Consider the following 21,294-nt stretch of genomic DNA (forward strand, 5'->3'; position numbering starts at 1 on the left):
CAGTTCAGTGCCCCATGTTCATCGGACACGGTATAGCGTCGCCAGGAAGACGCGGCTATGCGCCCGTTGCAACGCAACAGCAGCGATTGCGTTTCGAGGGTGTCGCCGCATCGGCGCTGGGCGGCGGCGGCGGCGGCGTCGACGACACATGCGTGCACTACGCACGGATATCCGTGCATGTCGCGGATACGTGTACGAGGACACTTGCGTGCGTGCATGCGTACTTGCGTCTGAAACTGCCACGAGTTTCACTCAACTTTTTATCTTTGGACCTGCTAACCAATTTGGAAACGCTTTCAATCCTCACATTCTACGTCCACGCGTGCTGTCTCGGGCGTGATCTGTGACGATCACCGGTGTTTGGAAGGTTCCATGGAGCGCGACAGCCGCCGTGGTTACGGCCGGGGCGCTTTCTCTCGCGGTGGTAGTTACAGTCGAGGCGCAGGTCGTCGCGGTGGTGGGAATAGTGGTGCTGGTGGTGGTGGTGGTGGCGGCGGATCTTTTGGTGGACTGGCACCGCGGGGCGGTGGAGGATTCAAGCCCGGTGCGAACGCTCGTCGTGAAGGTGGTGGTCCAGGCAGGGGACGCGGCGGCGGCGGCGGCGGCGGCGGCGGCAGCTGGCGAGGCGGCGCCAGTCGAGGCCGCGCTAGTCGAGGACGTGGCGGGTCTGCAGGTCGTGGCGCCCCGGGTCGCTCGTTGAGAGGTGGATCACGGGTTCTTGTTGAGCCGCACCGTCTCCCGGGTGTCTTCATCGTTCGCGGTAAAGAGGATGCGCTTTGCACGAGAAACCTGATTCCCGGCGACACGGTTTACGGTGAGAAACGCGTGTCCGTTGAGGCCGTCGATCCGAACACCGACGAAAAGCGCAAGATCGAGTACCGAATATGGAACCCGTTCCGGTCCAAGATGGCGGCGGCGATTCTCGGTGGCATTGAGCGCTTCCCCATCGGGCCCGGTACCAAAGTGCTTTACCTGGGCGCAGCGAGCGGAACCACCGTATCACATGTTTCGGACATTGTAGGCGCCAGCGGGGTTGTTTACGCAGTCGAATTCTCGCACCGGTCGGGGCGGGAGCTGGTAGCGCTGGCACAGCGTCGGCCCAATATTGTTCCCATTGTCGAAGATGCCCGCTACCCAGCGAGATACCGCATGCTGGTGCCCATGGTGGACACCATCTTCGCCGATGTCGCGCAACCGGATCAGTCTCGTATCCTAGCCATGAATGCAGCGTACTTTCTTAGAACCGGAGGATACTTTATGATTTCGATCAAGGCAAGTTGCATTGACAGTACAGCGGCACCCGCCGCCGTCTTCGCGAGCGAGGTAGAAAACCTCCAGAAAGAGCGATTTCGACCGCTTGAGCAGTTGACCTTAGAGCCGTACGAACGAGATCATGCGGTGGTCATCGGCACGTACCGCGTACCACCGAAAAGCAAACCGTAAGAGAGCGTGCGTCAACGCGTGCGCTGCCCTTGGAGCCGAGCGCCCGGATTTCCGCCGCTGCTGGCGGCTTCGAGATACACCAGCGCCCTCATCGAGCGCCACGTGCTTTCGCGTTGGCGTTCGAACTCGGCACTCCAGCATCAGCGTCTAGGAGAAAGGCACGATCGGGCAAGTTTTCGACCGTTGGGTCAAGGTCGTCGGCGGATTTTACGCATGCTACCAGCCGGTGAAAGGCAGCGGCCTGATATAGAATTTGCTCAAGCGCGGCGGCAAAAGTCGCCCAAGGAGACTCGCCGGCGCCTGCTGCCGTACCTGCTGCTGTTGGCACAGGAACGCATGCCGCGTATCCACAGGCGACCGATCGGTTCACTGAGGCGTGACCACGCCGATATAAGGATGGCATTGCCCGATACCTTGTAGAGGCACAGGGCGGTGATGGCGCTGCCGCACGGCGTGACGCCCTGGTGGCACCATGCTAGCCTGCCGATTCCAGTTGGTATTCGGTGTAAGGAACGCGACCTGACATGATCGCTCGCAGGTTATGTGCACGTGGATGTGGCAATGCCCAGCATTTTCATTGATGATGAGCTTCGCCCGAAAACACCGCCCGAGAAATGGGAGCGTTTCGCTTCATCGCCGCAGTCCAATACGCAGGATGCGCATGGCGAACAAGGGCGATCCTGGCGCCGTGACGTCTGGCCTCAACTTGGACCGCATACCGGGCAGGTAGCAGCAGCGCTTATGCGACGAAACGTTCAGACTCCGTGGACTGCATTCAACACCGTGCAGCGCATGCCCTCGCACAGGTTGTCACGCCTGTGTGTTGCAGTGATCCACGGTACTGCTGCGCTTCGCTGCAAGCATCAACACAATGCGCATACGTAGGCGCTTTTACGCGCAATCGAATAGCGGGCCTCAACCTAGACATGGGGTAACCACCATATATACATTCGGGCAAGGTTCCGCGCACTGGTTGCCTCAGCAACCAGACGAGCCACGTCGCCTTCGACGGATAAGGGCGTGCCGCTCTGAGCGCCGTGCAGTCCGCGGCACTTGCGGTCGACAACGCGGAGCATTTCGAGAGCCTGGGCGTTGCGCTCGCAGCATTGCTGCCGCTGCTGGCGCGGTGGCATGTCGTTCCCGGGGTGCGCTGCTTTCCCGCGTTTGTCTGCTGGACGTCTGAGGCGCGCCGTATCCGCGGGCTCGCGTGGCAGCCGCATAGCGGCAGCCGGCCCCGGAAGCAACACCGGTCCACGAGTTGCGCTCGCTTCCATGGCCGCAGCGGTGCGTGCATCGCGAGCCGCAGCCGCCCAGTCGAGAAGCGGATCGTGCAAAAACGTTTCAAGGACGCTCAAGAGCGTTTCCCGGTGATTCCGCAGCACAGAAAGCGCGATCTGGGCACTACGATAGAAGACACCCTGGTAGCCTGCGGTGCCCATGGCATCGATCATATTCGGCGTCAGTCGAAACGGCACCGTCTCCGGCACCTTGAGACGGAGACCCTGATCAAACAGGCAAGCGAAATCCACGTGCACACACTCGCCGGACCTGGTATCGAGGAGCACATTCTCGCCGTGCCGATCACCCAAGCCAACCACATAACCAACCATGGACCAGAGCGCGCATGAACGTGCAAATGCCTGCCGCGCCGCGAACCACGCAGCCGGTGAATGTCTCCGCCCGAAATGAATGCTATAAAAGTGACGGAGCACAGGCGGGAATCGGGGTAAGAGCCACTCGGTATACCAGCGCACCTGATCTGGTTCGGGACGCGCTTTCGCATGCCGTTCATAGGCCAGACGGATCTCTTCGGTGCTGGAGGTGGCCGTCTTCTCGTAACCCAGGGCCCGATGCAGCATCGCCACCGCTGCGCGCAACGGCACCAGATGTGGCATCCACTCCAGAATACCACACTCTTCATTCAGTGGCAGCACAGCGTACGTCCGCAGCACGAGGCGCCGCTGCTGAGCGTCGGCAGTCTTGGCTAACAAACGATTCACCACGTTCAAGAGGTCCATCATTCGAGCATCCTTGCGCATGTCGCCGGCATCCTCGCGTTTGCAGAGAAACGGGTACACGTGGCCGTCAGAGGCCAGCAGTCCGATGCGCTTCGGACGCATCAACGAGTTCATAACCCAGACGGGTTCATCGACATCGACCAGGGTCGGGACGCTCACCGCAAATCCCTCGTGCAGGTCGTCACGAAAGCGTCCACTCGTCGGCAGGAACAGACGCAAGTACGCTTGATAGGGCACCGGGATCGCTAGTCCCTGGAGACGCTCTCGCAGCAACCGCCGGAGTGCACGCAAATGCACCGAGGCAGTCATCTGCTTTAGACCGCGTGGTGGCACCTGGGTACAGACGCGTGCGAGCTGCGCACAAAGCTCCAACCCGGCATCGAGGAGCGTGCTGAGGCCCAGGTCACCGCGCTGACGCGCTTGATCCAGTATCGCTCGGGCGGTAGCGGCGCGGTTGGCGTCCAGCGCCCCCGCGAGCGGCACGACGTACCAGACGGCCTGTCCTGGATACGCAACGACACAATCAGCGAGCAGGCTGCATAGTTCAGCGCGAACTGCGGCCGAGTGATGTGCTGTGACCCTTGAGAGCAGCTGCGGCAGCACGACAAACCAGATATAGAGCGGAAGACGGGTTCGCAGTCTGCGTACAATAGGCAACAAGTATTCGGCGGCAGAGCGACGAGCGATCGACGGCGAATCACGTGCCTCGTACGAGTCGATGTCGGGTCTGCTGATGCTGCTGCTGCTGCTGTTGTTGTTGTTGTTGCTATCCAATGCTCTGGTATTCGTGCGAATGGCGCATAGCACTTTGGATCGCTCGATATGCGACGCTGTATCTGGCGTCATACGCTTATCGCTGCTGCTGCTGTTGCTGCTGCTGTCGTTCGTGTGCTCCTCAAGGACGGGCTCGCTATCCTCATCGAGCCATAACGTGATGATGCGCGGCAGCGAATGGTAGACGTAACGACATCCGTAACGCAGGGAGCGGGCATAGTGCTCGAGTGCCGACTGCCGATACAGCCACTGCTGGCGAGCCTGGATACGGGGTTCAGCATCGCGTTCGGGCGTCAGACTATCGTAGAAACGCCCCAGCAATACGTAAATTTTCTCGGTCTCTGGTTGTATGGAAAGAGCTCGCTGGAAGCAGTCAATGATCTCCTGAGGTTGTGCAGAGCGATCCTCCTGCATCCACTGGGCCTGCAGGCAGAGCGCTTTGCTCACGAGCCTTGCAGCCGAGCCACTTGATGAGCGCCAAGTGCCGGTGCTGCTGCTATTGCTGGTGGACGCAGTCTTGCGTCCGAGCTGAAGGTCAGTTAGCGAGAGCGGTAACTGGGCAAGCGCACGACGTGTTTCACCGCGAGCACGGTAGATTTTGGCCAACTCGATACAGGCCGGGCCTTGGAAAAGCGACGCACGCGGAAGCTGTTGCAGGTACGCAATAGCGGCTGCGTGGTGACCCGACTTGCGCGCCAGTCGAGCGAGTCGGAGCGTGACGGCATCGGCAGCTTCTTGGAAGACAAGTGCGCGCTCCAGGAACTGCTGTGCTGAACGTTCTGGGGTCACGAACGACGCAGGTGGACGCGTTGTTCCGGGGACCAGCACTGCAGGTTTCGTTGACGCACTCACGAGCCAAGTTTGGTCAGGAAACTGGACGCTCGCTGGCTGACTGCGCCCAGCAGCAAGCACTGTCGCTGGGGCAGGTCGTTCGATACCACCACCGCCACCACCGCTGCTGGTGCTGCTGCTGGTGTCGTTGTCGTTCTTTGGCGCTGCCCAGGACGACCCGTTTGCACGTTCGCCACCAGCAAGCGTCCACGGAACGCGCAAGGATGTGCAAGGCGCAGCAGCAGCAGCAGCAGCAGCAGCAGCAGCAGCGGACTCGTTACGAGCCACCAGGTGACGAGCGCGTTCTACTTGCACCAATAAAGCTGCCCGCTGGATCGCGAGAATGGGCTCACGTGCTTGCCAGCTCGATGCAACGCATTGGAGACGCGCTTCAAGCCAGTTTGCAGCGCCCACATCAGCACCACCAGCGAGCCAGTCATGAGCGTAACGCTGAAGCACTGCTTCCAGGTCAGCGTGATCCCCGAGGATGCACTCGACATCCGCTACCGCATGGAGTTGCACCAACGCCGGATAGGTTCGCGCATATGACTCGAGAGCAGCGGTTGCAACAGTGTCGGATAACCCTGAGCGCGCTCGACGCAGCGTCTCTGAGAGCTGCGCTCCAGACTCATGGCCCGGTTGTTGTGCCTGGTGCAGCGCTTTGGCGATGTTTGCCAAGGCGGAGCGGGTACCTCGGGCGGCGGGGTCCTCAACGGACGCACTCAGGGTTTCGAGCGCATCCCAGCGACCAAGCCGCAGTGCTGCCTCAATGCCCAGGTCAGCGACAGCACTGCGCTCTGGATGTGTCAGAATCGGATGGAGCATCGTTTCCCAGAGGCCGAGCGTCATCAGACTCTGGAGGTAGCCGCGCATTGCAGCGAGGTCTGTGGGAAACGCCCGCAGTCCCCGCTCATAGCCGATAAGCGCTTCTTCGGTTGCGTGGTATGCTTCGGCATCTAGGGTGAATGACTCCCAGTCCACGAATGCGGATGAAGACGACGGCGAAGAGAGGCCTTGTTCGTAGCCATTAGCGGCCGTCCCAGGGAGCAGCGATGGCGAGGCGTCCGGGGTGCGCCCGCCCGAAGCCACCACCACCGGTGCTCGGCGAGTGGTGATCGCTTGCATGGCATCCAGATCACCTAGTTCTCGATAGAGACGCTGCAGGACGCGTCGCTGTGACTCGGAACAAGAACCGGTACACTGGTCGAGGTACAGTAATGCGCGATGCAGGGCACCGCTCGTGAGTGCTGCACGAGCGAGCAGTGCTGCAGGTAAAGCGCGCTCCAGAGCATTGAAGGGACAGATGTGCTCGGGTTGTTGTGCAGCCGCCGCCGCCAAGGCCGCGTACTCGCAGGTGGCTAATGCACATGGATCCAGGCCCCGAACTCGGCTCATCCAGTCGTGATCACGCTGTTCCGCCAGACGATCGAGGAGCAGGAACACCAACTGAATCGCCTCCGTCAGGTCGCTGGACAGTACTGCCACCAGATGCGATCGGAGGAAGGCGCTTATCCTGGTGATCCAGTGCTTTGATCTGTTCGCCTTTGTAGCTGCTGCTGCTGTTGCATGTGTATGGCCTCCGGTAAGCGGCAGTGAATCTGGCGCTGCAGTCGTCTGGTGCTGTGCAGACGCATCTCGAGGCGCGCTCAATGCAGCTAGTGCTTCAGGTGCGGTTGCGCTTGGCTCGACGTCCAGGTCGGATATCGCCAGCTGTGTGTCCATGTTGATGCTATCGAGATCACTAGCGATCTGGAGCATCGTCTGTACGAGGTAGGGTAGCAAGTAGATCGCGGTATGCTGATCGTGGCCTGTGAGCGTACGGCACGCGCGAAAGAGGCCCCACCAGCACCGGTACTTGCGACTCAGGGTAGCATTTGGGGTAGGGCTACCAGTCGGCGCTATAGCAGCTGCTGCTTCTGGCTTTTGTTTCGTGCCAGCTGCGGACACCGACTCGGGAACTGCCCCCGTCGAGGATGTAGCGCTTGTTACGCCTGTTGATCCTGTGCTTGGTATCGCTTCTGGTGCTGCTGGCTCCATGCCGGCTGCAGCGACAGTCGATGCTTCCGGGCCGATTCCGGAATCCATTCGCATGTCGTCGGAATGGATGAAGGTTACGTCCACTGCACACATCACTTGATCCAGCACGTCGACAAGATGCACTGCAAAGCCGCAGATCCACTGAGCAGCACTCTTGCCTGGTGCTACGGCACAGCGAGCACACGCTGCTCGGGACGTTGCGGGGGATGCGGTGCACTCCATGGAAGCCGGCACCGCGTCACTTGATGCAGCAGCATGTGCTTCGGTATTTGTATGCTTGAGGAGCGTTGCTGCTGGCGCACCTGTTTCGACTGTTGTTCCCGATGAGGTGCAGGGCAATAGCGACGCTGCGACGCCCTGATTTTCACGACCGATCGTTTCACTGCTCGTTTTCCGCTGTGCGACTGTTCTTAAAATATAGCGGGAGTACAGGAATGGGCGGATAATTTGGCGCGTGTGTTCGGAAAGAGCTCGCCAGAAGGCACGCTGCTGGATGCGCTCCTCCGTGGACCGTGTTTGTGGACGCTTCGGTGACGACGACGGCGAAGTCGGCAGAGGATGCGCGGTGCTGGTGATATCGGTGGTATCTTCGAGACTCAGCGCCAATCGCAGGACCTCTTGGATGACAAAACCGATCCGATTCTGCCACTCACGTGCTTGTGCAGACTCCACTCGACGCAGTGCCGGGATGAGGCATTGCTCCAGCAGCGTCGGAATGACGACTTGATCGAGTAGGGACTCGCCTTCAGAGCCAGACGACTGCGACACGACTGCATGCTGCTGTAACGACGGCAGTGATAGCGGTGGCGGTTGGCGGTGCTCCAGCGAGAGGCGGGCAGGGTCGACCGCCCCCAGGAGCGCCAGCGCCAGAAGCGCCTCATCGCGACAGTTGGCATCACCGTCGGTGACGGCGAGCAAGAGGCCCTCCTGAAGCAGCTCACTTACGAGCTGGGTACGCTGATGCAAGACGATGTCAACGTACAACTGGTTGCGATACTGCCGGAGTACACTGGTGAGCTCTCGCAGAGCCAGCAAGCGTACCAGTCGACTGTGATGTTTTGTGGCGATAGGTAAGAGGCGGATCAGCTGCTCTGCGGGTTGGCGCTGTTGCTTGCGCTCGTTCAGCAGCGTACGAATGGCGCCGAGTACTTCGTTTGTACGTGCTGGCGCCGGTCGGTGTGTATCTGGGCTGCTTTCACCGGTTGGGATCGACAAGGTTTGAAGCTCGCGCTCCGGACACAGTGTTGTTGTTGTTGTTGTTGCTGCTGCTGCTGCTGCTGCCGCCGACGCACAGGTCTCAGCAGGGTGCGCTGCCTCGAGAGGCGCACTATCAGCCCAGTTCGTTGGTCTCGCACTACTGGTGCTGTCAGCTGGAGGCAGGAAAATCTCATCGAGATAGGTGCTTTTGGCAGGTGACGCCGCACAAGCCCTAGTTAAATCCAGGAGTACTTGGGCCAGAGCGGGTTCACCTTCCAGGTACGGTCCCAGCACAGCAAATGCCGTACCTAGGTGCGGTGCGGCGCGCTCCCAGCCCAGCTGCTCGAGGAACGTAACCCAGCACTGAATGACCAACGCATGGAGTCGCAGGTCAGGGATCTCTAACGCATTCTTCAGCGTCGCCAGAACCTTGGGCACAAATAAATGAAGCTCTGGTGCGATGACCTTAAACAGCAGGTCCAATATACGAATCGCCTGGTGATCCTGTCGCCTGAAGATGCGGCGATTCAAAGCGTCGAGGATCCGGAGAAGATCGTGCGCGATGAGCGTCACCGTGTCCCTGGCGTCAACCAGAATCGCCAACTCGTCGAGCGCGTCTCGAACAACCGCCTCCGGTCTGGTATCCAACGCTGTCAGAAGACGAAGGATAACGCGTGTGGTATAGGTGCGAGCAATGTCATGAATCGTCGATCCGGTGTATGTTGCGAGCAGCGCAAAAGCCTTGTCGCGCTTGACTCGATTCGAGAGCAGCAGAGAATCGGCGAGAGCCTGGACTTGCTCTTCGATGCCCAGGGCTGCAGCTGCTGCCGATACGCGAGCCGAGAGTGCTTCCAAGTTACGCTCATGGATGTGGCTGACGAGAAAAGCAAACGAACAACGATAAACAAATGTGAACACCGCGTCCGAGTCGGATAGCTGTAACCAGCTCTGCAAGAGATCTGCTAGCTCCTCGTGATGCAGCAGCTGGTGCAGCAGAAGCGGAAAGAGTCGCGGGCCCTGCTCACCGAGCAGTCGCGACACGTGGTGTGGGCTCGCAGTGCGCTCCAGCTCCCAGGAGATCTGATCTATGGCGGGTACTGTAACGCTCTGCGGACTTCGCCTCCGACGACGCCGTTCCAGGGTGCTCGCTTGCTCAATGAGCGCCGCCAAAGCCACGGTAGCCAGTCGCGAACAAGCGTTGCGAGCGATCACGCCGAGTGCTTGAATGAATCGCCAGTCACCAAGGGATGCATGCATGGCCTGGTCCAGCTCCTGGACGAGTACCATCACGACAGGAGCATGCTCATCGCCACAACAGTGTTGAATGAGTGTCGCGAGAACCCGCATGACGCAAGCTGTATCCGGCGACAGCGCTGCTGCCGGTGCTCGCCATGCCCACGAAATACATCTCGCCAGAAACGGAGCTAGACGCTCATCGAGAAGCATCCGCTGCGCAGCTGCACGTTCCTGGGTATGCAGGAGAAGCGCGAGCAAGCGCATCTGTGGCCAGCTTGGCTCTGCGAGGGTTATCGTCTTGTGAATGAGCGTGTCCACGACATCAGGCGGCATCTTACGGGGACGGATCGACCCGATGAGCTCTGCTGCGAACGTCAAATGATCCAGAATTCGTTCAGGGTCCACGTATGCGGCACCGGTTCCAGTGATGCAGAGCCATCGGGCGAGATGGGGCGCCAGGGCCGGATCCTGTCTGAGTTTTGCGACAAACTCACCGAATTGACGATGCTCGTCAGCGCTTTCAGGTTGGACTAGCCATGGAATGCAGGCTACAGTCGATACTGCGGATATCGTGTGATCAGCTGTAGATGCATTCTCCTGTGCAGCACGTGCAGCGACTGCAAGTCGAGCAGAAAACGGTGCATGTCTGCCGGCTGCAAATAACGCACCGTAGCGCGCAGCTGCTGGTCGTTCAGCGTCGATCGATGCCGCAAGGACTCGTCCAGCGATGACGGCAGTCTGGTCGGGGCCCTCGCATGTACGGAGGAGAAGCAGCAGCGCTGCGAGCAGTAGCCAGTGCTCGCCAGCGGCTGCTGCATCGATGTACTCGTTGAGCGTCTCCCGCCATCCGCTGCATTTGGACCGCTTCGGACCACTGCGTTCGCATTCGATGCTTATCGTGGACGCCGTGGGAGCCCGACTCCTGGTCGCCCGGGAATCAGGCGGAGCTTCATTGCTCTGCCCTTGAGGAATGCTCGATCCAGGATCGCAGAGGCTCTGGACCACAATCCACAGCGACTTTTCGATCTCCACTATATAATGGAATGGGGAGCGCTGCATCACCTGTTGCAGAATGAGGAGCGCATCATCGCTGCATCCGGTCAGAGCGAGGATATACACGCGGTCGAGCCAGCGTCTCACATCCTCGGCACTGCTGAGTGCGCCGGTTGCGAGTTCCAGTTGCCAGACCCTAAGATCCTCTTGCTTGCGAAATGACGCGGCACGCTCCAGTTGAACATGACCAAGAACATTACACCAGATGGTTTCCAGCTCGGGAGCTACGACTGTCTCGTGCCGATTTTTGTGCCAACGCTGAAAGAGCGCCTCCAGCGAGCGCCAGTCGGCGATCGTAGCGCGGCGAGCGAGCACCCATAACAACGGGGCCAAGACGCGACGTAGCGTCGCTTCAGATTCCAAAATATCGGCAATCTGTTCACAGGAACGGCCAAGACTTGCTGGGAAGAATTCCACTGGACACTTACTCGCAGATTCACGCAAGACGGGCAGCGCAACCTGCTCCAGAGAGCTAGCGCCCGCTGTAGAGCCCGCTGTCTGCTTCTGCAAGGTCGAAAGCACGTGCTCTAATAAACTTGCAAGGTAGGTGCCCACCTGCTCGTTGCGAACACCAACTGAAGTCTCCAACGACGCTGCCATGAATAGGTTACCCTGGTATCAACGGACGCGTCCAAGGAGGCCTATGGCGTCACAGAGCTTCCCCAGAGGCAGCGTTTCTCCCCCCGTGGAAGCAACCCGAACAGACGCGAGTCCGTGCCGCTCCGACTCGTTTCGCGCCATGGATCGAGCGCTCGCATGTGAGGCATCGATGGCTGGGAATGAATAGGGAGGATATTGTATTTGATTGTATAATGGTGGACTCTGAGGACAGTGCATGCATGATCGCGAACGGCAGCGGCACATGCGCACGCATTCGCGTTCCTTGAATGAAGTTCGAGGATGGAGGAGCTCGTACGGCACCACAACGTTGTTTTGTCTGGCGTACAGCAAGTATGGCTGTGGCGCAGTTGTCGTTGTGGCGGGCCCGCTGCTCTACGGATCGGTGGATAATGCGAACGGCCAGTCTTGGTGGGAAGGCTGCTCTGTCTTCAGGGGAGCTCCGAAGCGTCGGGAGCTGAACGAAGATCGCTCTCGCTGACTGCGGATACAAACTGATTAGAACAAGTTCGGAACGAGTACACTGTGCAAACAAGGACGTACACCCAAAGGTTTTCGTGTATTCCTACTGTCGCCAGCAGAAGACCTTGCGGGCGTTTTCTACGACTGCTCCTTTTCTGTCTCTGTGATCTCGGGGTTTCAAATCGCTGGGCACTCCTTTCGTTCCAGCCTTCTTGGTTACAGTCGAAGGACGTTAATGACAGCGGTTGTGTACTGATTTCGTTGTTCCAGGATGTCGCGGGCGCAGGTAATTCCCATCGTTTTCGGACGCAGCCTTTGTGCGCACGCCGCAGTGGTTGCGCTTCACTGTGGTAAAGCGTTCCCGGATGCGCGCTGCATTTTCTCCTCCGAGGGCCGAGGCCTGCCCTGTGGCGCGTCAAGGCAGGCTTTATCGCTCGGTACACGCCCTTGGTGGATGCAGAAGGCACGGTTCGATGCCCTGCTCCGTTGCCGTGCCCGCTGCCTTACCCGATCATCGTGGGCTTCTTCTGGGCGATATCCTCGGCGAGTACGCTGTCCTCTAGATGCACAGGCGTGCGCTAATCAGCTCAATAGCTCAACATCCGCTTCCTAGCGCGCCTTTTGTTTTCTGCAGACGCCGCCCAGAAAACTTGTCGATGGGCGCAACACGCCTCAAGATACGTAAGCCAGTCTTCGGTATTGTATCCACGTGTACAAGTCGACTGCGATAATTCAGCCGCAGCTTTTGGTACATTCGTCTGTTTCGCTCGCAGGCTTATCGGAATATGCTTTCAATTCGCACACTCTGCTGAGACGAAGATAAGAGGCGTGCGAGTAGAAGCTACCGCTGTGGCGGGAAGGCGCAGGGCTCGAACCTCGTGCCTCCAGAGCATCGGCGATAACCACAGGGAGGTTGCAATGCGCTTTGGGGCTCACGGAAAGCGCAAGTGTTGAGGTTCGCGCTCCGTGGGTCCAGGCTGATGCAGATCGCATTGGGGAGCACCTTCTCGCGGCCATGCATCGGTGTTGATCGTTGTTCCGCCGCGTAAGACCTCAGATATTGAGCAGGGCTTGGTTTGAGCGCTGACGATGGTGTGAAGCATGTGTATGACGTTCGAAGTTGAAGTTGAAGTTGATGATGATGATGATGATGCTGGATGCGCGAACGCTGTCAGTCTCGTTGAAAGTCACCATGTGTTTTCGTCGTGGAGCAAACCTTGCTTTCCACCTCTCTTCCTTCACAATCACATTTATCGATCACGAGAGAGGTATCATGATGCTGTCGAATGCACTCGCATCGATGCCAGAGACGCAGGAGTTTGTGCACCGAACGGAATCGAGCATTTGGCGTGCGAAGTTTTAGTGAACGCGCCGCATAAATATGGAATAAATTCGTCAAGGTTCGAGCTCGCTTATTCTCCCTCGTCAATAATGCGGCACGAAAAGCCTGTCTCATGAGATACCTTGAATCAGGGAGATCGAAAACGTGAAGCGTGCGAGATTCGAGCTCGCCATACGTAACAAAGGAGCAGCATGGAGGCTTGAACGCCTATATTGGATAATGATATCGGTGATGTTGCGAACTCTGGTTCGGGACGTCGTGATTCATCTTGATTTCGGTGTCGCAAAGCATACCAGTAGCAGAGCGCTGGGAAAGCCTCCGAAATCACGCCCGAGAATCCTAAAACCACGTTTGAATCTGTAAGTGCTCATTGCTGCGTTGGGAGTGTCGAGACAGTGCATCGAAAGCAAGTTCAAAAAACTATTCTCAATCCAGGAGCAAAGCGAGCAGTTTAATGCTCTATTTTCATGTCAATCGGGTGCAGCGCTCACGCAGCAGGAGCATTACGATACCCGGCGCATCGATGCCGTTGTGAAGGAGAGAAGAACCTTGCACAAACTTGGATGGCGTATGCGCATCCAACAATTCATGAGCTCCTTCGCTCCCGCATGCCGTAAACTGTTGCCGTCGACGGGTATGCCCGGTGTCGGCTGGCGAGAGTACGTGATCCTCTACGGTGCTGCGTTCAGTTCGCTTCTTGCGGGAGCTTCTCTTGTGCATAACTGGTTGCGCCCAGACTTGACCCTGCCGAACCTGGCGGCAACAGTGACCCGAGACGCTGCTGGAGCCGTCAAGCGGACGCGGGCCCAGGAACCTCGGGCTGACACAAACGTGACGCCGTGAGGTGCGTCTCCCAGCGACAGCGACCGGCGTGAGGGATTCAAGCTGTCACCAGGTCGTGTGCGAAAACAAGTTCTCGAAACAAGCGGAGGTCTAGCGTTCGGTTTTGGGCGCGGAAACTATGTGTTTCGGCATGCGCCCAACTGTATTCAGGACTAGCGAAGGACGAAACATTAGAATCGTTCATGAATCGCCGAGGTGAATCGCGTTCGATGAACGTGGAGAGTGGTCTGGACTTTGCGGACTGCTGAACCGTATCATACTCGTGCTTTGGTACCAGCCGGACTCCAATGCATGCTCTCTTGGCCACTGGTTTTCTATCAGAAATATTCTTCGTTTCAGTACCATACCCCCGCTGGGCACGAAACGATATCCCGGAACGGACTTTCGACATAGAGCCGTTGGACGATATAAACCACGAGATATTTCCGAACGTTGACTGAAGCGTTCAAGTCTCTGTTCAGTACGCGCTTCCGCGCATTGTCGCTGGTGGAATCACACCGCAGCAATGCGCTCATCTTCCATTACCTCGCCATCTGACACTCGGTTAACGTATCGTACAGCATCTCGTAGAACTGTCTCTGTTTCACGCTCTTCTTGTCTACCGGTTTCAGCGTGCATGTGTCGAGATGACGCGTATGTCTCGTCCTGAACTGATTCGCGAGCATCGTACGGAATCGATTCCTGCGTTCGTTGCACGCTGCCGTCGAGAGAGCAGGACTACAGCCCTTGCTCTGGAAAGCGAGCCCAGTGTCATCGGATACCCGAAGAACGACGCGACTTGTCGACCGTTTCCATTCTCAACGCATCCAACAAGTTGGCGAATGCATGGTTCTTGCTTCCGTAGAATAGAAACGACTGGCGACCTCAGCGCGCGGTCTGTTGTACCGTGTGCCAACCATCGATCGCATGAGCCGCTTGGACGCTGCTGTGCACTCAGCATGAAGTGTACAAAGCGTCCTGCTCTGCTCGATACGGTGCAGAGGGTGTGGTGACGGGTCCTGACGCAATCCATCCATTTGCTGGTGTGCATTCTGATGTCTATGATGCCCGACGTGCGCTTATACCGAGCACTGGAAAAGTTTCGCAGATGCATTCACTTCCGATTGGGTCGTTGTCTCCGTCGTCTCGACTGACTGACACATCGACGGGCGTGACGTCCCTCATTCGGACGTCGACGACGACCAACAAATCTTTCTCTTGACCTGCCTTGGACGGTTGAAAATGAGTCTCATTGCGCGACTCTGAACCAGGTTTTGCAAAGTGCATGCAGATGGATGTTGCGGCGTCGTCCGTGCTCGAGACAGTTTTTCTCCACGCTCTACTGGTAAACGAGAATCCTTGAACGAGCTTCGCCAATGCGCCACGTCGCGTTGGTCGAATGCTGGTTGCTTGCACACAGAAACCAGCTATTGATCGCTGAAGAGGTCGTACATTACCGTGCACAATTGTCTTTGGTGATAGCATATGCCTTGGAATGACTGATCGCGATCATGACGTATAGACGCTAGAGGAGACACCGATGCTGGGATTCGGGGAGCGAGTCTGCATTGGCCTGGACGGCACTGTTCCCGAAAACGCAGTAATGCGAGATGTATGCAAGGCAGGCATCACGTTTCCGTCACAATTTGGATATGACGTGGGTTGGTCCAAGGCCCAGAGAGCAACACGACAACCTTGGACGATCTGGAAGGACGCCTGCTCGTGTTGCGATATCTTTTGCGAGTGCGCCAGCGCTTCGAACGCGTATGTCACCAGCTCAACATATGCCTCCATCGACACCGCGAGTATCCCTTCTGTCAGTGTCCAATGATCCCGGCCAGTGAGATGAGTCTACTAGGGGTAAAAAGCCCACAGGGCGTGCCCCGTGAAGCGCTCCACATTGGCTCGCATATGCTTTTGGTTTTCAGAATGCTTCGATACTTTGTCGCATCTATCCTGCGGTTAGGACGGTCACAGACGTGGCAACGCGACGCGACAAGGCATTCTGGCACGTGTGTGTTTTTTTTTGCGATCCCTGCTCCGACGATCACGCCATTCTGCATCCTCTGCCCGGGGTATATGTTGTGTCGTCGTACGAAGGTTTGATCGAAGAATTCCACAGGAGCGAGGACAACTGGCACCTATGCGTACGGATCTCGTGAGGAAACTTCCTCGACGAGGTGCGTCAAGACGTGCAAAGCGAGGTAAACCCTCGTCAACGGACAAACCGAGCGATCTCCAATAGCGTCCGGCATATCTTTTTGGAAGATTTGTCCTGGCGCTACGTCCTCGTAGAAAAGCTTTTACAACGGTTTCAGGTTGATCTCCCGGCTCGGAAAGTTTCTCGTTTCGGTACCTTCTCGTCCTCTTTTCGGGAGGATTTCTCCTTTTCATCCGATGACTCCTTCTCCATTTCGTTTCTTTCGCGATGTGGCATGGATGCGATTGTTGTACTCCATACCTGGTTTCTGTCGGGATTCAGATGCGCTGGATTACGGGTGATACCAGGATCCGCATTCTCTATGTATGTATCTACTATTCCTCAGATAACTTTTGGTGAACTTCTCCGTCGCGAGCTTCTCTGCAGGCCGACAAAGGCATTGCCACCACCCGATGCGCACGAACTGTAGCGTCACAGCGCAGTTGAGGGCCGGTCAAGGTAGAGAACTACCTGCCAAGCAGCAATTCATCGAAAACCTTTCGTTTCACGGATGCAAACGACTCGTCTAGCGTTTCATGGCCGTAACTACGGTATCAAACAGCAGAGAAGACGCTTTCGTCTGGATTGAATCAGGGGAACACGACGACGCGAAGAGCAACAGAACACCAATCATAGCTGCGTACTCCTTTATTGCTTTGGTTGATCCAAAGCGAAGTTCTCTAATAGGTGGACAGAGGAATGCGGGAAGAGGAAGCTACGAAGAGTGCCAACACGAGGGTTAAGATGCTGAAGGATCCTGACCGTTTGGCGATGTTTGGGCGACCAGACCAGGGCGTCGCCGTATGGCTGACGTTGTCGTCATACTCGCTTCTCGCTTCTATGCGAGCACCAGCTTAGTCCTCTCTGCGCACTCGCATACAGATCTACCATTTCTCCCAAATAAAGCCTCATGAATGTAGGTGAACACCTGGCCCTCCAGTGCCAAGCGTTCGCATTTCACCAGGATATCGATCGTGCGTTATTCAACGCGTGACGCGTCTAGCGTAGAAATCTGTGTTGTTCTCGGTCCGATAGGGTGTCTTCATCACTGTCCGCAATAGCGGTCCGGATGCTTCACATCCTGTGGCTTCTTCTATAGTGCTTCCTGGGGAAATCAAGGCATGGATTGGATTGACGAGAACATAGTCGTTCAGATAGGGTTCGCCAGGTTCTGTCGTGGACGCAAAATGTTAATATTAGGGATCAGGAGAGCGGCGGCTCACCTAGCCGATGAACTATGAACGACTGATTGATGAATGAGCGACCGTTTGAGGCATGCTAGCAGCGACAAAGTCAAGTCTTTATGGCACCTTCCTTCAATCTGCAGGTTACATTCTTTTTGTTGAATAGATACGAAAAAAATAAACAAAAATAAAAACAGGTGTGTGAGTACGGGTGTTCCAGAACCCACTGCTCAGAGTCTAACGTCTCCGGATTTCGCAGCAGAGCGCATGAGGTAGCGTGCACCCTCGGGCCCATTTCCTCGGTAACGATCATGACCTGAATAGGCGGCAAGCGTCGCAGAGCTTCGGTGCGCAGTGGCAGTGGGTCGCAAGCTCTGCGTTTACAGAGCATGCATCCAGCTTCAAAACGTTGAATGCCGGTCAGTTTTTCTGGATTTTCACCACGTCGCTCTCGCTTAACATAGACTGGAGGGAAGGAATTCGTCGACGTGGCGTACCGCGTGCACGACATAGCGTCAGCGGGGCTTTGCATTGCGCACTGCAGAGCCGGCTCTTCGGGCACCTATTTCGCTTCCACGAACTGCGTCATTCGTGCGACCGGGTTGGCGTCGAGGGCGCGCTCGCTTTCGAAACCCCATGGTTTCGAGCCGCTCGCGAGAAGCGACAGCTCGGTGAGCACACTCTAAAAGACCGCTGTTGCAACGAGACGGGTCGGTTTCCTTTGAAAACTTCACGGCACTGGGTCGTCAACACGCGTACAGCCGGGGCTCTGGGTTACGGCACTGAGGTAAAACCTGTGACTTGCATATGGTCGACGTATTTGATCCCTGATCCAGATCCATAAAACTGTGTAATCCAGGACGTAGTACTCCCGTTCCAGAAGAGCCCCGCAACTCCACTTTCAGAGAGCGATGCAACCAAACACCGCGCCGCTGCATACCGTTAACCTAGCAGGCTCCTTCGTTAACGAGGCACCAAAAAGGCAAAGACGAGCACCGCCACAGAGTCCCAGAGACTCTATGCAATATCTCTTGCCTCCAAGCGCAAGGCTAGGGGGGCTTGAGAACGCCCGAACAACGGCGTGCAGGGTCCATTGCCCCAGACAAACACGTGCCCGCAAAATCCGGTCCCAATAATAGACACAACGTGATAGCGTCAGTGCAATGTACAATGTATGGAGGCTTGAGTCCGCCAGTCGGAAACCGCATACATTGCCAGAAGAGCCTACGTGTTTCCGTGAGCAGTTGGTGCACCGCCTGCGATACGAGGCGCGCCGATGCCCACTCGAAGCGCGCGCGCGCGCGCAGGCACGCCGCCTCGTCTGATAAGAGACTCTTCGTCGTCTGCCGCGGCTTTGTTGAGTGTTATTCTCCTGTACGCAGCTCTTGCTCCAGTGGGTACAGGCGCGACGCATACCATGTCAGGTTCGCTATGGAAACAACTGCTTACGCGCGGTAGCTCCTGGATAGAACCTTCAGCGTCTCCCGAGGCGTGGGAAACGACAGCTGAACTTCGCAGGAAGCTTCTGTACACACACCTAAACGCTTTGCCAGCTCGTTGGCAGGCCGCACAGAACGAGTTCAGGGCGCTGCTGGACAAGATGCGCGCGAAGCAGGTCACCGTCGAAGAGGCCGGGTGGTTCGGCGTGCGCTGTGTTGAGCTGTATGCATTCTATTGTTTGGGGGTCGTGATCGGGGCGCGCTCCCTCCAGCCGTGAGCACCGGCTGCGCCGGCCCCACGACTGTGCAGCGCTCTATAGCCTGGGGTCCGTGACACGCACCGTGCCCCGATCAATTTGCTTCTGAGTCTACAGGCGCGAGTATGCGTGCGGAAGGTCTTTTTGATTCAGAGTTTTACGAGGATGACCTGGGTATGATCATACGAGATAAAGTGTGCAGCGGGTCCTGCGTTGGAGGCCCTCTCATCCACCTGAATCCAGCTTCATGGTGAGCTCCGGCTCGCGCGGGGCGTTGCCCACAAGCACGCGTGCGCACTTCGTGCATGCCTCTCGGTTAGACGTTGTAAAACAGATCAATACCGCAATGATGGCGTCCATGATTGTACGCAGCAGAGCGATCATGCCGATGCGCTATCTGCCGCACCAGGAACGTTACCGTTGACGGGGATACGTTGTTCGCATCCTCTATCACGCATGTGCCATGCGCCTCCTTGGTGTTTTCGCACCGCCCGGTGTGCGCCTCTCTCGACTAGTGCTGCGCGCACGCTGCGGCCGTTGGAAACGTTTCCTGAGCCCCTGGTCCAGGCCGAGGAACGCCAGCACCTCCACGAAAACAAAGAGCGGTGCGCTCGCAAACGCCTGAATGAGGTTATCCAGCAGCGCCGGGCGACGTTTCTCCAGCCATTCATGAGCAGCAAACTGAGCAGACCACCCCAGCAACTGGATGACGAGAAACGCAGACCAAACGACCTGTGCGTCAGGGGCGCGAAGCAGAAGCGCTCTGCCCGCAAGGTACAGAGGCAGGACCATCACTAGCGCTGCACTTGCTCCCAGAAGCGGCGAAAGCACGATATAATACAGCGCATAGGCTACAGCGACTATCAGTCCGAGATCGAGCTTCACACCACCGAGCGAAACGCGCCACTGCGCTAGCGCTGCTAGCGCACTGCCAAGCAGCAACGGAACGAACACCACGTGGACCAACTGATTGACAGGGTGCGCGTGATATTTTAGATAAAATCCATACTGTTCAGCAAAGTCAAGACTTAAGACTGCTGCTGTATGTCGCTTCCGCTCCCCCGTCATGGTTCACGGAACTGTCGTGTGTGCTGTTCTGGAAGTCAACAAGCAGCCGCTTATTCAGAACGTTCCTGGTACGCGAATTGCGCGCAGAGCGCACTGCACGTGCGCGATCGCAGATTTTTCTCGATTTGCAAAAACTTTTACGTAGACCATGGATCCCAGATTGTGGGATGCATTGGCATTGGCATTGGCATTGGCATTGGCATTGGCATTGACATTGGCATTGGCATTGGCATTGGCATTGGCATTGACATTGGCATTGGCATTGGCATTGGCATTGACATTCGGGAAAGCGTCCATCATGTTGCGACACCCTACTTCCAAGTTCCATGACCCATACTTCCTCTTTGGTATACTGGTCGTTTCGTATGTTCTATCGTGCGCCGAGTACCTGCTTTGAACCCCAGCACAAGCACCGCTACCGCTGGAACAGATACTGCACGGAGACAGAACGGCTTTGCTATACCGCTGAGGGTATCGGGCTGAGGCGTGGTTGGCGCGATACCGGGTCGGAGTACACCGTAACTCTGGGATCGCTCGAGCAGAGACTGCACGGAGACAGAACGGCTTTGCTATACCGCTGAGGGTATCGGGCTGAGGCGTGGTTGCCGCGATACCGGGTCGGAGTACATCGTAACTCTGGGATCGCTCGAGCAGATACTGCACGGAGACAGAACGGCTTTGCTATACCGCTGAGGGTATCGGGCTGAGGCGTGGTTGCCGCGATACCGGGTCGGATTACACCGTAACTCTGGAATCCTGCAAGCTGTGCAGAGAGACGTACTGCGGTCGGTAGCACGTGGCGGCTTCGGTTTGTGTGCCTTGCTGAATGTTAGGTTCAGGATCTTTTGCAACGAGGTGGCGCATCTCGAGGTACGATCGATGCGCACCTGGTCCTGTCAATGTCACAAACCGCGAATCAGACTTTCGTCAAAGGTTAACAGTTCGCTGACGTGACCCTCAGGGTACCGGGCGTATAGTGTGCGCTCGCGGAGAGCGCCGCTGAGGATGCTGCGTTGATATACAGCAACTTCACCACGTCCAGGAGAACGTCGGCAGGGAGTCGAGATATTCGATGCGTCTGCTGCAACGTATGGCACATGACCCTGGATGAACAGCCGTGCATGTGCATCGCATGACTTCTGTGGGGTTTCTTGCGAGATACGTCGATCAGTTGGTCAGAGTCCGGGGCCACAGCTGTTTCTTCAGATCGATCACAAGTAAAGAATGAGTTCGGTAATACGTCGCCGCTCCGAGGGCGCGATATGCGCATGCCCTGAGTCACGGGGTATGGCGGATCGGCGAGAACGTCAGTG

General features: G+C 57.2%; 4 protein-coding genes across 4 annotated transcripts, besides 3 other annotated features; 2 read left to right on the forward strand and 2 right to left on the reverse strand.

Moving 5' to 3' along the window:
• Positions 1–372: 372 nt before the first annotated feature.
• On the forward strand, positions 373–1,443 carry CYME_CMN074C (box C/D snoRNP rRNA methylase component fibrillarin; the record flags this gene model as incomplete). The annotated part of the gene is made up of 1 exon (XM_005537181.1): positions 373–1,443. The coding sequence occupies one exon, from the start codon at positions 373–375 to the stop codon at positions 1,441–1,443; it is 1,071 nt and encodes a 356-aa protein (XP_005537238.1).
• A 920-nt stretch (positions 1,444–2,363) lies between these two features.
• CYME_CMN075C (similar to DNA damage checkpoint kinase RAD3) lies at positions 2,364–11,189 on the reverse strand (the record flags this gene model as incomplete). Its single annotated transcript, XM_005537182.1, has 1 exon — positions 2,364–11,189. The coding sequence occupies one exon, from the start codon at positions 11,187–11,189 to the stop codon at positions 2,364–2,366; it is 8,826 nt and encodes a 2,941-aa protein (XP_005537239.1).
• A 131-nt stretch (positions 11,190–11,320) lies between these two features.
• Positions 11,321–13,125: a sequence feature (possible transcribed region).
• A 494-nt stretch (positions 13,126–13,619) lies between these two features.
• Positions 13,620–15,189: a sequence feature (possible transcribed region).
• A 3,445-nt stretch (positions 15,190–18,634) lies between these two features.
• Positions 18,635–18,934, forward strand: CYME_CMN078C (hypothetical protein; the record flags this gene model as incomplete). Its single annotated transcript, XM_005537183.1, has 1 exon — positions 18,635–18,934. The coding sequence occupies one exon, from the start codon at positions 18,635–18,637 to the stop codon at positions 18,932–18,934; it is 300 nt and encodes a 99-aa protein (XP_005537240.1).
• A 429-nt stretch (positions 18,935–19,363) lies between these two features.
• Positions 19,364–19,981, reverse strand: CYME_CMN079C (hypothetical protein, conserved; the record flags this gene model as incomplete). Its single annotated transcript, XM_005537184.1, has 1 exon — positions 19,364–19,981. One exon carries the CDS (start codon positions 19,979–19,981, stop codon positions 19,364–19,366), a length of 618 nt encoding a protein of 205 aa, XP_005537241.1.
• Positions 19,982–20,023: 42 nt separating this feature from the next.
• Positions 20,024–21,205: a sequence feature (possible transcribed region).
• Positions 21,206–21,294: the final 89 nt, after the last annotated feature.

Source organism: Cyanidioschyzon merolae, chromosome 14 (genome assembly GCF_000091205.1).
Source record: "Cyanidioschyzon merolae strain 10D DNA, chromosome 14, complete genome".
NCBI classification, from domain to species: Eukaryota; Rhodophyta; class Bangiophyceae; order Cyanidiales; family Cyanidiaceae; genus Cyanidioschyzon; species Cyanidioschyzon merolae.